The 15632-nt window shown below is 42.9% G+C and overlaps 1 protein-coding gene and 1 pseudogene across 1 annotated transcript; one reads left to right on the top strand and one right to left on the bottom strand.

Moving 5' to 3' along the window:
* Positions 1–256: 256 nt before the first annotated feature.
* LOC139784791 (uncharacterized) lies at positions 257–1099 on the bottom strand. Its single transcript, XM_071723980.1, has one exon. It carries the CDS (start codon positions 1097–1099, stop codon positions 257–259), a length of 843 nt encoding a protein of 280 aa, XP_071580081.1.
* A 7605-nt stretch (positions 1100–8704) lies between these two features.
* LOC139784790 (uncharacterized) lies at positions 8705–9441 on the top strand (annotated as a pseudogene).
* The last annotated feature ends 6191 nt before the right edge of the window (positions 9442–15632 follow it).

Below are 15632 nucleotides of genomic sequence, written 5' to 3'. Positions count from 1 at the left end.
AACAGGAACGGACAGGTTTGCTTTGTAACGTGACAAGATTATTTCGTTTTAAATAAAAGTTTTTATTATTGAACGCATTCGAAAAATATTTACGAGGTAGACTTCAACTAATTCTGAAAAATAAATGAAAAGGAATTTGTTGCGGAGAACGTGAGGATTGAAAAAATAGAAGAAAGTAGAAGTTACAAAAAATGTTTATTACAAATTCTTCTTCATGGGAAAAATACAAATTGTTCAAACAATAATTTTATAAAATTTACATTCCGCGATTCGACAAAATTATACGACGGATTTCGGTGAAGCGCAGCAAAATAAGTTCTAAAAATACTATATTAAAATACATATCGAGGAAAGTTAAATCGGTTATTTGCGTACGTACATTACGCTCGATGTCGTTGTAATTTCCTCTGAAAGTTAATTTCACAATATCTTCATCTATATAATTGTTAGGAAGATTTAATTCTATTTCTTTAATAAGATAACGTGCGCAATTGTTAACATTTTCAGCCACTGATTTTAATTGTGATAAATGTGCATCGATACATTTCGCAATATTTTTCAGTCCGATAAATGTAGGCTTCTGCATCACAATTGCCACTGCGAAAGTTTTTCGTTTCTTCGTCGGTGGACAATTTTCCTCGTCTGTTCGTTGATCCATCCCGGTGGAAGTACTCTCCTCGTTTTCCTTGTACGCCAACAATATGGATCTTGCTCCGTAGGCCGAAGTAAAATTGACGGAGATATTGTTAATGGAGATAGAATTCGGCTTCAATTTGGTTTCTCCATTTAAATATTCGCTCACGAGTCCCATGTTCTCTTGAAACTGCTGCCACGATTTCTCGTCGAAATAAACGCCGTCCGCACAGTTGCCGGTTAATTTGACCAGCGGCACGAAAACCCCCTCGGATGTTGCTTGTAAACCCACGTGAATTCTCTTCGTATGGGAGCTGTTGAGTCCATATGTTGTCGATAGCAGCATATGTAATTGCTCGTTTCTTCCCTCGAAGTAGCGTCCCTTATCGGAAATCCCTTTATCAGGAATAACGCGTGTGAACATCCGCTTCTCAGAATTATTAGCGTCTTCTCTGTGACTAGCCATTGTTCTTATTTCTTCGTAATATCGGCAGAAACACACAAACACTAATTGAAAAGTCAGATGTGAGAGTTATACTTTTTCACTGGTGTACGACTTGTCGCTTCGAACGATGGGACTCGAATGATTTTGACTTCGTAACGTTAGTCAAAACGTTAACTTCGCCTGCGTCGTTTTAGAAAAATTAGGCGGCGCGCGCAGAAAAAAATTAGAAAACTCTAGATTTTTCTAGACTTTTCTAGATTTTGTTAGTTTAAACTATAAATTCTGATGTATAGGGAGCTAAGAAAATTTGTTAATAAAAAGATCGGCTAAAAATTTTATACAAAAAGTGTAATAGTTAAAAAATTTTTAAATAAAAATATTTCTAAGAAATAAAGGAACAACAAAAATCTATCCAAGCTCTTCTTCTGCCGGAAGCAATAAATCAATAAATTTTCCGAGTTGTAGTAGTAATAAATCTTTCTATGTTGGTAATGTAACATTAGTAGAAAAATTCAATAGAGAAACTTTTGTAAGTTTTTAGAAAAAAAAATGTTTTGTGTAAAATTTAACCGATCTCTTTTGTGTTGGAAACAATAAAACAATAAATTTTCCGGTTGTAGTAATAAATCCTTCTAGTTAATGGGACATATAGCATTAGTAGAAAAATTCAATGGAGAATTCTTTGTAAGTTTTTAGATAAAAATGTGTTTTTGTGTAAACCGATTGTGTGTTTAACCGAACTCTTTTTGTGTTGGGAACAATAAATCAATAAATTTTCTGGGTTGTAGTCATAAATCCTACTAAATGTATGTTGGAACAAAGCATTACTATAGAAATTTCTAATAAAGAATTCTTTGTAAGCCCTTAGATAAAAAATTTGTTTCGAGAATGGAAGAGTAAAGACATAGAAAAGCTTTCACCGAAAATTTTCACGCTTTCATCGGTAAGGGAGAGTGGGTAGAGAGTGGGGAAAGCCTCAAATTTGTTGACCAATATCCTAGCTAGACAATTTTTGACACACCTTTATTCTAGATGGTTTTGGAAATATTTCCAACTATAAATAGCCTGTAACACCATAGCTAAGAGTTAGTTCTTACTTATCCGATCTTACTGGAGTCGTCTTGTACGCTCTTAGTCAGTCAGGCAAGTGTAGTGCTTCGAAAAAATGTCTCTCCGTGTAATTTTAGTGGAGTTTTTTAAAGTGAGTTGCAATTTAAGCAATCGCTTAAATGAGCAACGCGAGTTTGTAGAAGCAGTGTCAAACGACGAAGAGTCTAATTACAGATTATTCGGACGTTTCGCGGGTGAGTGCTCCAGTACCCTGTTATGCGTTATGCATGAACTGGGTTACTGCAGGAGAAACGAAAGATTGGTGAACATCATTTCGAGCATATTAGAAGCGCGTGAAACTTTTGGTCACGAAGAAGAAGACGCAGGAAGAGGCCATATAGCAAGATTCCTGCGTCGTAACGGAGGAACAGGTAAGTGTTAGAAATAAAAATTGTACCTTAAAATTTTAATATAGCGGAGTTTATCATTAAAATTTAAATTAATTTAATAGTGGAGAACCGCATTGCCGTTGTCCAACCGGTCCGACGAGGACAGAGACGTCGAGCGGAAGAGGACATTGCTGAGGAGGCAGTACCAGCACGTAAGTTGGAAATAATAAAATTAATTAATTATTAAAAATAACGATTATTATAAATATTAAATTTTATAGGAAGAGCTAGATTCGCGGCACCGCCACCCGCAAACATCCCCGTCATCGATTTATCTTCTGGTAAGAGACTAATAATAACACGTAAAAGCTAACTCTTGCAATATTAGTATAATAAAAAATATAATTTATACTGTTTTAGATGACGATGATGAAGAAGAAGTAGAACAAGAAGAAGAGGAGGTGAGAATTGTGAGCTCACCCGATTCGGCCGTGTTTACGCCTCGTAAGTTTCAAAAAATAAGTTAAGATAAAAATTTAGCAGCGAATAAAAGAAATAACCGAAATGTTACATTTTACCAGGAAGGGAAGAATCGCAATTAGATGATGATGTTTTCACTCCGGGCATCGACGAGGTAATCGACCGAATATTAATGGAATCCGAGGAGGAAGAGGAGGAGGAGGAGGAGGAGGAGGAGGAGGAAGAGGAGGAAGCACAAGAACAAGAACAAGAAGAAGAAGTTCGAAACGCAGAAGAGCCGCAGCAAGATACGCAGGAGGAGGAGGAGGAGGAGGAGGAGGAGGAGGAGGAGGAGGAGGAGGAGAGTGAAAATAATATTAATAATATCGATGATGATATTAGCGATTCCGATGACGATAACGACGACGACGACGACGACGAGAGATACGCACCTAACGAATATGAAGGTAATAATATTTCTCTATTATATTATATTTTTATTTCCGTAATTTATTGATCTAATCACAAGTAATTATTTCTGATTAGATGTTTCTTACTCCCCGGTTCGACCTTTGTCTCCGGAAAATGAATAAGAGACAAAGATTTAAAAAGATTTAAAAAGAAGAAGAACACCGACCTACGCTAGTAATAAAAGCAACTAAAGGTGAGTTACCTTAGTATGCTCTATCGCGGTCGTAAAAAATTTTAACTCTTTAAACTCAATATAAATCAATATTATATGAGACTAAGTTTTTAATTTTTTCAGTACAGTCGGGTGGAGGAGGTGCGGACCGTCCTACCGTTGCTGTTGCTCCGAACACTGACGATGATGATTCGCAAACGCAGAGTGCTAGTGGGGAGGAGGAGGGGGAAAATACTGCTGCTGCTACCGACGCTGACGGATCTCAGTCGCAGAGAGACGGCCAGGCGGAGGAGGGGGAAAATACCCCCGTGGAGAGGGAACAAGAGGAACATCTGGTACAGGCACGTCAGCAGGAACGTCAGGTCGGACAATTTAATTTTATAGATTTAGTGGCAGAAAACGCGCGTCAATTTAGAAATTTCCGGATACTCGGTAGGGAGGCCAGTTTTCGAGTACGGGTATCGACCGATACCCGTAGGCGAGGATACCGTGCGTTGGCTAGAAAACGCGTTCCGCGAGATTCACGCGTATGCGTTACGTACGACTGGGCCGGGAGATTACGTCGGATTATCGTTTGAGTCGGCGGAACTAACGCACGGTCCGGCGGGTCTATCGTTTCGCCCGGCACGAGACTTAACTCCCGAGAATATATGGGATCTCGTGAGCTCGATCGCGCAAAGTAACGGGGGAATAGATATCGCGCAAAATTTCGACGTGCGCGTTTTCAACGTTGCGATGCCAGTGGGGCGTGGGGGTGCGATAAAGAGGTTAACGGCCATCACTAAGCGGTCAATTTTAGATCTCGGGAATAGCGATAATTTGTGCCTACCTCGTTCCCTCGTGTTGGCACGAATTTATCGCGAGCGCGGAAATCTACGTACGGGAGTGTTGCACGACAGGTGAAATACCGTAAGATGCCGGACTTCCGCGCTTCAGCGTGAATTAGCGTTGGAGCTGGTGAGGAACGCCGGTGTTACGATACCCGAAGACGGGTGCGGAATTCCGGAGATCGCGCGTTTTCAACATTTTCTCGCAAATGAAAATATAGCAATAATCGTATATAATTCCAACAACTTTGGTAGAGGCGAGAATCCTGTGTACGACGGCGCCGAATTACTCGCCTCGTTAGAACGCGAACCTACGTGTCGTTTAAATATTATGTATTACGAGCGTACGCACCATTACAACCCGATATTGAATTTGAATGCTGCCGCCGGTACTCAAAAAGAATTTTGCGTGTCGTGCAACACTGCGTATCGTAAAGACAGAGGACATCGCTGTTCGAAAAAATGTCCGCGTTGTTACGCCACTCCCTCGTGCGAGAATCCTGAAGTAGAAATTGTTAGGTGCGCGGCGTGTAATCGTGCGTTTTTTCGGAAATTCGTGTTTCGAACGTCATCTCGCGCAAAAATCTTACGACGGTAAATCGCTCGCGAGCGTCTGCAGTTCCGTGAAGATTTGCGATAATTGCGGGCGATTCGTCAAGAGAGGTTCGCGACACGAATGCGGCGTTTCGTATTGCAAGACGTGTTGTTCGTTGCAGTCCGCTAATCATTTATGTTTCATGCGGCCTCTTCACCGTAATGCCGAAGTAAACGAAGACCCGGGCGAGGGTACGAGTACTACGTTGGCACGGGGAGAGCGGGTAGCGCCTGCTAACGAAAATGTCGGCACGGAAGCAACGAACAAACGTAGCAAAAAAGAACGCGTCGCATTCGTGTTCTATGATTTCGAAACGCGTCAAGACGAGACGCTCGAGGGTACGGACAACGTCAAAGTTCACGTACCGACTCTCTGCGTTGCGCAACAGATTTGCGAAACGTGTGCCGCGATAGACGTCATGTCGGAGCGATGCCGTTGGTGCGGAGTGCGCGAATTTGTATTTTGTCGTGATCCTGTACAAGAGTTCGTCGAATTTGTAACGCGAACGACGAAATGTTACAAAAAAATTATTTGCATCGCGCATAATGCGAAAGCGTTCGACGCGCAATTTATTCTGAAGTATTTAGTTGAAAATACAGAAATGACGGAACAGCCACAAGTAATTTTAAACGGAACGAAAATTGTCGTGATGACGGTCGGACATACAAAATTTATCGATAGTTTAAATTATATGCCGATGAAATTATCCGAATTACCTAAAGCTTTCGGGCTACAGGATACATCGGATAAAGGCATTTTTCCACATTTGTTTAACACCCGCGGAAATCAAGATTATATCGGTCCGATACCCGACACACGATATTTTTCTCCCGAGCATATGAAAGCGGAAGAACGCGAACGGTTTCTTTCGTGGCACGCGGAGATGACGCGTAACAACTTCATTTTTAATTTTCAAAGTGAAATTATTAAATATTGCCGTAACGACGTGGATATTCTTCGACGCGCGTGCATGGCTTACAGAAAAATTTTTTTGGAATGCGGAAACGTGTGTCCGTTCGTGGAATGCACGACTATCGCCTCTACGTGCATGAGAGTTTTTCGCAAAAACTTTCTGCGCAAGGAAGAGATAGGAGTCATTCCTGCGAGGGGATATAGATTCGTCGATAATCACTCGCGCAAAGCTCTACAGTGGTTAGTGTGGATGGAGCGCGAGCTCGGACATCCCATAATTCACGCAGGGCGGGGGCGCGAACATAAAATCGACGGCACGCGCGTTGACGGATATTACGAGACGCGACTAATGACGACGACGACGACGACGACGACGACGACGAGACGCGACGTTACGTACTACAATTTCACGGTTGCTTTTGGCACGGATGTCCCACATGTTTTCAGGTAAATCGCGATAAAACGCCTTCGACCGCAAATCGCGAGGACACGATCGACGCGCGCTACGAACGAACACTCGCGATGACATGTCGTCTCCAAAAAAGGGGTACCTTGTGACGGAGATGTGGGAGTGCGCTTTCGACCGTGAGTTGCGAGAAAATCAGGCGATGAGGGATTATCTAGAAAATCATCCATTATTGAAACACGCGCCTCTCGATCCTCGCGACGCGTTTTACGGAGGACGCACGGGAAACATCGCCACCCGTCGCGAAATTCGGGGTACGGAGAAAATACGTTACGTGGACGTATGCTCTCTGTACCCGTACGTATTGAAAACCGGTGCTTTTCCGATCGGTCACCCCGATATTTTTATCGGCGAAGAATGCCGAGCGTTAATCGGAACTGCGCCGAACTATAATTTTGATTCGCTCGAAGGTCTCATCCGATGTCGAGTACTTGCCACCGCGCGATCTTTTTCACCCGGTACTCCCATATCGCGTACGCGGAAAATTATTGTTCGCGTTATGTCGTAGTTGCTGCGAAACGTTCTCGCAGGCCGCGTGCACTCACGATAACCCCGCCGATCGGGAATTCGAGGGTACTTGGGTATCCGTCGAATTGCGCAAAGCCGTCGAGAAAGGTTATCTCGTGACAAAAGTAAGCGAAATATGGCAATATAAAGTTGCGCGATATGACCCCGGTACTCGGCAGGGCGGTTTGTTCGCCGAATATATAAATACGTTTTTAAAATTAAAACAAGAAGCTAGTGGGTGGCCGAGCGATTGTCATGATGACGAGGCGAAAGAACGATACCTGCGGGAATACGCGGAAACCGAGGGTGTTGTTCTCGATAAGAACAATATCGTCCGGAATCCTGGCCTGCGCTCGGTCGCGAAACTCTGCTTAAATTCTTTCTGGGGAAAATTCGGCCAGCGAACCAATTTGCCTAAGGACCGAGGTCGTGAAATCTTGTCAGCGTTTCATGACTTTGCTCACGAGTCCCGAGCACGAGATAATCGACATATTACCCGTCAACGACGAGGTGATATATGCTTCGTGGCGGCTACGAGATGAGGCCGTCGTGGCTTCCCCATTGACAAATGTCGTGATCGCGGCGTACGACTGCACAAGCGCGCCTTAAAACTTATACGAATATTTAGAAGCATTAGATAGGCGCGTTTTATATTACGATACCGACTCTTGTATATATTTAAGTACAGGCGATCCGAACGAGTACGAACCGCGCAACGGTAACTTCCTCGGCGACATGACGGACGAGCTCGAGAGCTACGGCCGCGGCACCTATATCGAGAAGTTCGTGTCGGGAGGGCCAAAATTCTACGCTTATATTATTCGTACACCGGACGGACGTACTGTAGAGTCGTGTAAAGTAAAAGGTATTACTTTAAATTATAAGAATTCTTTAGCTGTAAATTTCAATAGTATTAAAGCTTAATAATACAAAGAGAGAGAGAGGGTAGAGGAGAGGAAGAGGGAGGAACGTCGTCGGCGGGGACGGCAATAAATCTGCGTTTTAGTGCAATTCGACGCACCGCGTTTCACGACATTATAACTCGCGAAAGAAACGAAAACGTGTGCACCGGTATTGGTAAAACGTAAGATTTATCAATAATTCGTTATTCACTTCCGTACGGTTACGTGGATGTGAATAACTTTTTCTCCTTCTTCTTCTTTATTGTTAAGTTAGGCTAACAAGTTTTCTGCCACATTAGGGTAAAAAAAATTTTCACATATTATATTGTAAATAGTTTTTAATTTTGTAAAAATAGTTGTAAGTGTAAAAGGATTTTTGTACATATGTAACTAAAAATATAATGTAACAATATGTAAATATATATTCTGTGTGTTTAAATATAAAATTTTTAAAAATTTATGTTTTTTTCCTCAGAAAATCTCCGAAAAAATAAAATATTTTTACATTTAAAGCGTAAATAGTTGTGTATCATATAATTTTCCCCCACCTTTTCCCCGCGCTTATTTTTTCTGTCACACTTTTTATCCTCCGCTCGGAGCATCGCGTACAAGCTTGTCGATCGCGATGCTCTCGCTGCGGAATCGTAATAAGCTCAGACATGGATGATAAGCTTATGCCCACCGCGGCGCACGAATCAGCTGATCAACGGCCGCGGTGATGTTCGCTCGCGCGAGCGTTTGCGGGGGCACGCTGGTGCGCGCGTTCGCCCGCGCCGCCGCCGCCGCCGCCGCCGTTGATTACCTTATTCCCCCCCGCCCCTCTCCTCCTCCTCAAATTATTCTTTTTGAAGGAATTCGAGTCAATCATTTCGCAAAATGGACGTGCGCTGGAAATATCCCTGGACGTCGATCGTGTGTGGACCACCGGTTGCGGGAAGACCGATCTTCGTGAAAACCTTTCTCCGACAATTATCTCACATGTCCGACGTACGTTTCGAGAGAGTTTTGTTTTATTACGCGGAGTGGCAGGAGGCAATTACAATACCACGTAATGGTATTGTCAATTACAATACCACGTAATGGTATTGTCAATTACAATACCACGCGCGCGAGGAAGCAGCGGCGAAGAAAAATATAATTGAATTTCGCGAGGGATTGCCACGTCCGGAAGATTATTCCGCCGATCCGCTTTTCCCTAAATTGGTGATAATCGACGATCTTATGAGAGAATCGTCATCGAGCGACGCGATCGTGGATCTCTTTACCAAAGGCAGTCATCATAAGAATCTCAGCGTAATTCTCATCTCGCAAAATCTTTTCATCAGGGACGTGGGCAACGCGATATATCGCTCAATGCAAATTACATCGTGGTTTTCAAGAATCCTCGCGATCGTGCGCAAATTCGTCATTTAGCGCGTCAAGTCTTTCCCAACGATCCAAAGTTTCTGGAAGAGGCATACTACGACGCCACGTCGAGACCGCACGGGTATCTACTACTCGATCTGAAACAATCGACTCCGGACGAATATCGATTTCGAACATGCATCTTTCCCGACGATACGGCACATTTCGTCTACGTACCGCGTAGATCATTTTCCAATGGTTACGTATAAAAGACGCGTACTAGCGCTCACGCAGGTCAGTCGTGTAATTTTCTCGCGATGGAAAAGAAAGAAAATAACGCGAAATCGGACAGAGCGACGAAAAACGCCAGACGCTCGATCGGAAAGAAAAATATCTGTCTTCTCGAGGCGTTGTTGTATTTAAACAAAAATCAACGCGCAACCTTCTTACGGAACGCTGACGATAAATTAATACGGTGTATCTGCGAATGTGTGTTCAACACGCTCAAAGGTAACGTGCAGCTCGAGCGACGTGAAAAAAATCGATTGAGCAAATACAAAGCGACACTGCGACGCATCGCGTCAAAATGCAGTAATTTGAAGACTAAAAGAAAGCTGTTGGTACAACGAGGCGGATTCTTACCCTATATTATCGGACCTATATTAGCCGTTTTACTGTCGCGGATTATCGGCGGCGGTAGAGATTAAAACGCGCGTTATGGAAAGGGCAAAGAAGATGGTTTTGATCACTACGGAAAATCTCGAAAGAATGCAACGCCAATTATCGCAACAATCGCTCCCCACTGCGTTTGTCGTCGTCGGTAGCGAACAAACGATTGAAAACAGCGAAAATTCGGAGAACACCAATATTTCCGTGCGTACACCTGGAACACCTCTATCGCGACTCGATGCGGAGATGAGTCACATTCTTAATTCACCTTTGCCACTCGACGTCGGGGAGAAATGGAAAAAATATAAAGAGGCACTTTGGCGATATCTTCACTTTGTTCGTGTAGCGCGAAAGCGAAATCGGGACGCGCGCAACGATGAAGAGGACGAAAATGTGGAGAACGATATTCGCCGTGACGACAACGACGACGACGTCGACTACGAAACGACGACAACGCGCGATCTCGAATCGGCTTCACACTCTAGCGGTATTATGGCGAAAGATGACGTCGCTGCCGTCACGTCGAACGAGCATAATTTTGATATGTCGAAAAGCGCTAAAAGAATACTGGATGGCGTACCAAAAACTTATCGCGCGAATGCTCGCTTACAGTTAAAGTATTTGTTCGATAAAGCAATTCCGAGTAGAATTAGCTGGAACGAAGATGGAGTCGTGACTATAGACGGCAGCGTTATAATAGATTCGAATATCGACGACCTGATAAACGAGGCTATGCGCGAAAGAAAAACCGTGAAAGCAACGGGGAGACTTCAGTTCGCACGATTACTTCGCGCCTTAAACGTCCCCTCGGTACTAGTGAGAAATAAGGAATTATTAGCCGCTAGTTCTTTGAATATCGCGACATTTCAGCCTCCCAGGAGTTCCACACCGACAGAGACACCGAAAAGTACCATTGATTCGCAGCAGGCGACGAAAAGACGCTTACTCGATTGGAGTAAACAGAAATGACGGAACTTGAAAAATTCTACTACGATCCGCGACATTACACGGGCTATTCGGCAACGGATAATCTGACGCGCGCCACTAAACCGAATTTCTCCCGTAATGAAGTCACGCACTGGCTCGAAACGCAAGACGCTTACACGTTGCATCGTCCATCGCGCAGAAAATTTCCACGGTTGCATTACACCGTAGACGAATATCGACGATCTGTGGGAGGCCGATTTGATCGAGCTCCGAAATCTCAAAAGTTACAACGACGGATATTCGTATCTTCTGGTGATTATAGACGTACTTAGTAAATATGACCTCTATTAAGCTGGACCCCCCACCAGCGCAAATCAAGTTCGCACTAGGTCAAAAATTTAGTGCTATTTAGGTGCTAATTAAGTGCCCTAGTCCGAATTTTGGTGCTCGAACGGTTTAGCAGGAAATCACGTAAAAAATGGGGGGGTCCAGCTTGCCATTAAGCTGGACCCCCCCATATCAGAAAATAAAAAACAAGTACACTATAATTTAGTGCTAATTAAGTGCTAATTAAGTGCTCTAAAATAACGATAAAATACTGACAGATTATAACATTTATTTAAATATACAACTATATATTGAACACAGTACCGTCGCGGTCGACACAAACACTTAAAAAACTTGCTGCATGAATATATTCGTTACTAAAATGATCGAAAACATATATTATCAAAATATTCCCAAATCTGAGTTTATTGCTAACAGTAAAACAATTACGATAATTAACTTAGACCAGCCATTGGCGCTGAGTACTAAGTTCGAATTAGTTGCTCGCATGATTATAGTATTAAAATAATTTTCATACATTGTACTTTAAAAGAATATCACGATTCGAAGCGCGCCGCGCTCCATGGATAAATTAATTAATTTCAACGCTATGCAGCTAGCACTAAATTCGAATCGTGATATTTTCTTAAAGTACAATGCCTCAGGATTATTTTGGGACCAAAAACACGCGAGCACCTAATTCTTTGACGATGCAGTAACGAATTATATAGAGCGCTGCGCGCGCATTTCATGAGTTAATTAATTAATTTAAACGCTATGCAGCTAGCACTAAATTCGAATTGTGATATTTTCTTAAAGTACAATGCCTCAGGATTATTTTGGGACCATAATAACGTAAGCACCTAATTTTTTGACGATTCAGTAACGAACTTTAGAGCGCGGCGCGCGCGCTTCATGAGTTAATTAATTAATTTCAACGCTATGCAGCTAGCACTAAATTCGAATCGTGATATTTTCTTAAAGTACAACGCCTCAGGATTATTTTGGGACCATAATAACGCAAGCACCTAATTCTTTGACGATTCAGTAACGAACTTTAGAGCGCGGCGCGCGTGCTTCGCCTATAAACTAATTAATTTCAACACTATACAGCTAGCACTAAATTCGAATCGTGATATTTTCTTAAAGTACAATGTCTCAGGATTATTTTGGGACCAAAAACACGCGAGCACCTAATTCTTTGACGATGCATAGCGTTGAAATTAATTAGTTTATCCGCGAAGCGCGCACGCCGCGCTCTAAAGTTCGTTACAGAATCGTCAAAGAATTAGGTGCTCGCGTTATTATGGTCCCAAAATAATCCTGAGGCATTGTACTTTTAGAAAATATCACGATTCGAATTTAGTGCTAGCTGCATAGCGTTGAAATTAATTAATTAACTCATGAAGCGCGCGCGCCGCGCTCTAAAGTTCGTTACAGAATCGTCAAAGAATTAGGTGCTTGCGTTATTATGGTCCCAAAATAATCCTGAGGCATTGTACTTTAAGAAAATATCACGATTCGAATTTAGTGCTAGCTGCAGAGCGTTGAAATTAATTAATTAACTCATGAAGCGCGCGCGCCGCGCTCTAAAGTTCGTTACAGAATCGTCAAAGAATTAGGAGCTTGCGTTATTATGGTCCCAAAATAATCCTGAGGCATTGTACTTTAAGAAAATATCACGATTTGAATTTAGTGCTAGCTGCATAGCGTTGAAATTAATTAATTAACTCATGAAGCGCGCGCGCCGCGCTCTAAAGTTCGTTACTGAATCGTCAAAGAATTAGGTGCTTGCGTTATTATGGTCCCAAAATAATCCTGAGGCATTGTACTTTAAGAAAATACCACGATTCGAATTTAGTGCTAGCTGCATAGCGTTTAAATTAATTAATTAACTCATGAAATGCGCGCGCAGCGCTCTATAATTCGTTACTGCATCGTCAAAGAATTAGGTGCTCGCGTGTTTTTGGTCCCAAAATAATCCTGAGGCATTGTACTTTAAGAAAATATCACGATTCGAATTTAGTGCTAGCTGCATAGCGTTGAAATTAATTAATTTATCCATGGAGCGCGGCGCGCTTCGAATCGTGATATTCTTTTAAAGTACAATGTATGAAAATTATTTTAATACTATAATCATGCGAGCAACTAATTCGTAGACGATCAGGTGACGGAACTTAGTACTCAGCGCCAATGGCTGGTCTAAGTTAATTATCGTAATTGTTTTACTGTTAGCAATAAACTCAGATTTGGGAATATTTTGATAATATATGTTTTCGATCATTTTAGTAACGAATATATTCATGCAGCAAGTTTTTTAAGTGTTTGTGTCGACCGCGACGGTACTGTGTTCAATATATAGTTGTATATTTAAATAAATGTTATAATCTGTCAGTATTTTATCGTTATTTTAGAGCACTTAATTAGCACTTAATTAGCACTAAATTATAGTGTACTGTTGTGAGCGCACAACGTATTCGCGATAGAGAATGGCACCTGGCAACACCGAGGGCCGGATTACTTGGTAATCCGACCCTAGCGACGAGGACCGATGACGCGAAAGCCAGCACGCGTCGCGGCAATGACCATATATGGTCATTCGGGATTTCACCAGCCCGCTAGGACGTTGATCGCGAAGTCAAAATCGCTGACTGCTAAGTCAGCGATGCCGAGGCGATAAAAGCCCACCCTTCCAAGGAACGGCGGGCAGTCTAGAACGTAAGACTAATCGCGCACGACCGACGTAACCTATTCTATAACGAGCGCCCGCAAGTCAGGGCAGTGAATCAAAGAAGCCATTTGTATTAATTAATTGAAGAGTTTATTAAAGTGTCGTTTGAACAAGTGACTGGCCAAGTGATTGTCCCTTCCTCCCGGCGGATCCAGAACGAACTCTGTGCCGATCCCTTGAATCGGAGTCCGGCACAACAGTACTTGTTTTTTATTTTCTGATATGGGGGGGTCCAGCTTAATGGCAAGCTGGACCCCCCCATTTTTTACGTGATTTCCTGCTAAACCGTTCGAGCACCAAAATTTGGACTAGGGCACTTAATTAGCACCTAAATAGCACTAAATTTTTGACCTAGTGCGAACTTGATTTGCGCTGGTGGGGGGTCCAGCTTAATAGAGGTGTAAATATGCCTGGGTAGAACCGCTACGAGACAAAACGAGTAATCACGTGACGACGACTTTCCAGCGCGTGCTCTCGAAAAGCGACGAACGCGTACCGGTATACTTACAAACGGACAAAGGTAAAGAATTTATCGGGCGTCCGTTGCAAAAGTTTCTGGAAGAAAACGACATTCGTTTTCGCGTAGCCCGTAATCCGGATGTCAAAGCTGCCGTCGTCGAGCGCTTTAACAGAACGTTGAAGGAGCGAATGTGGCGCTATTTTACGCATAAAAATACGCGGCGCTACGTCGATGTTTTGCAGGATATCGTAAGCGCTTACAATCACACCCGTCATTCCTCCATCAGAATGCAGCCGGCTGTCGTTACGAGAGAAAACGCTCGTGTCGCGCGCGAAAATATAGTTCGGCGATGGAGGAAGAGCGAAAAGATGAAACGCGCACGAAAAGCTAAATACAGCGTTGGAGACCTCGTTCGCGTCAGTAGAACAAAAGCTACCTTCGAGAAAGGATACGAGGCGTGGTGGAGTGAAGAGATATTTCGAATTCACCGCGTTCTCGAGTGGCGAAAACCACGCGTGTACGAACTGAGCGATTTAGCGGATGAAGTCATAGACGGTATTTTTTACGAGCAGGGATTAGCTAGAGTTGAGAAAAACTTGCAGGAAGAAGAGTTTATCGTCGATCGCGTGATAAAGACCAGGGGACGCGGAGCTAATAAACAGGCATTAGTTAGCTGGCGCGATTATCCCAGCAAGTTCGACTCTTGGATCCCCGCTTCGAATTTAACTTCTCTTCTTCAAGATAAGGGACGACCAATTTCTCATGGTTCTTCCGAGCAATAGCAGCATGCGCTATTTTCCAGAAAATAGAACCTCGTCATTCGTTACGGAATTACCTCAAACTGTACACTTACACGGCGAATGGGAAGTAGCGCTTAGCGAGATTCAATTTCCCAGTACTCTTTCACACTTGCGCTATCATGAAAATGAAATCTTCTTCTTTGATACTAAACCGGGGGAGAAAGAAGCACAGCTGGTGAGGAAAGGCACATTTTGGTTCGGTCTTTACAAAAATACCAGAGAACTTATCTCGGCGATTAATGAAGCATGCAAACAAACTGACTCGCACTTTTATTTGGATCAGCAAGAGAAGACTGGAGGAAAAATCCTCATCAGCATTACCTGTAACGCAAGCGAATGCGATCTGATACATCATATGAGCGTTTCTGATACTCTTCTACAAATACTCGGTTTAGGTCATACTCTTCTCAATAATCCCGAATACTATGGCGAATTTTCTGTCAGACGCGACGCAATTTATCCTATTTCCAAAAAACCGTTTACTGCAAATTATATTAAACTTGGACATATTAGCGAAAATAGAGGTGTGCGCGAAACAGCTTTCTA

Source organism: Temnothorax nylanderi, unplaced genomic scaffold (genome assembly GCF_030848795.1).
Source record: "Temnothorax nylanderi isolate EJ_2023f unplaced genomic scaffold, tnyl_v1.0 TNYL_tig0677_pilon, whole genome shotgun sequence".
NCBI lineage: Eukaryota > Metazoa > Arthropoda > Insecta > Hymenoptera > Formicidae > Temnothorax > Temnothorax nylanderi.
This window is presented reverse-complemented; position numbering and strand designations above follow the sequence as displayed.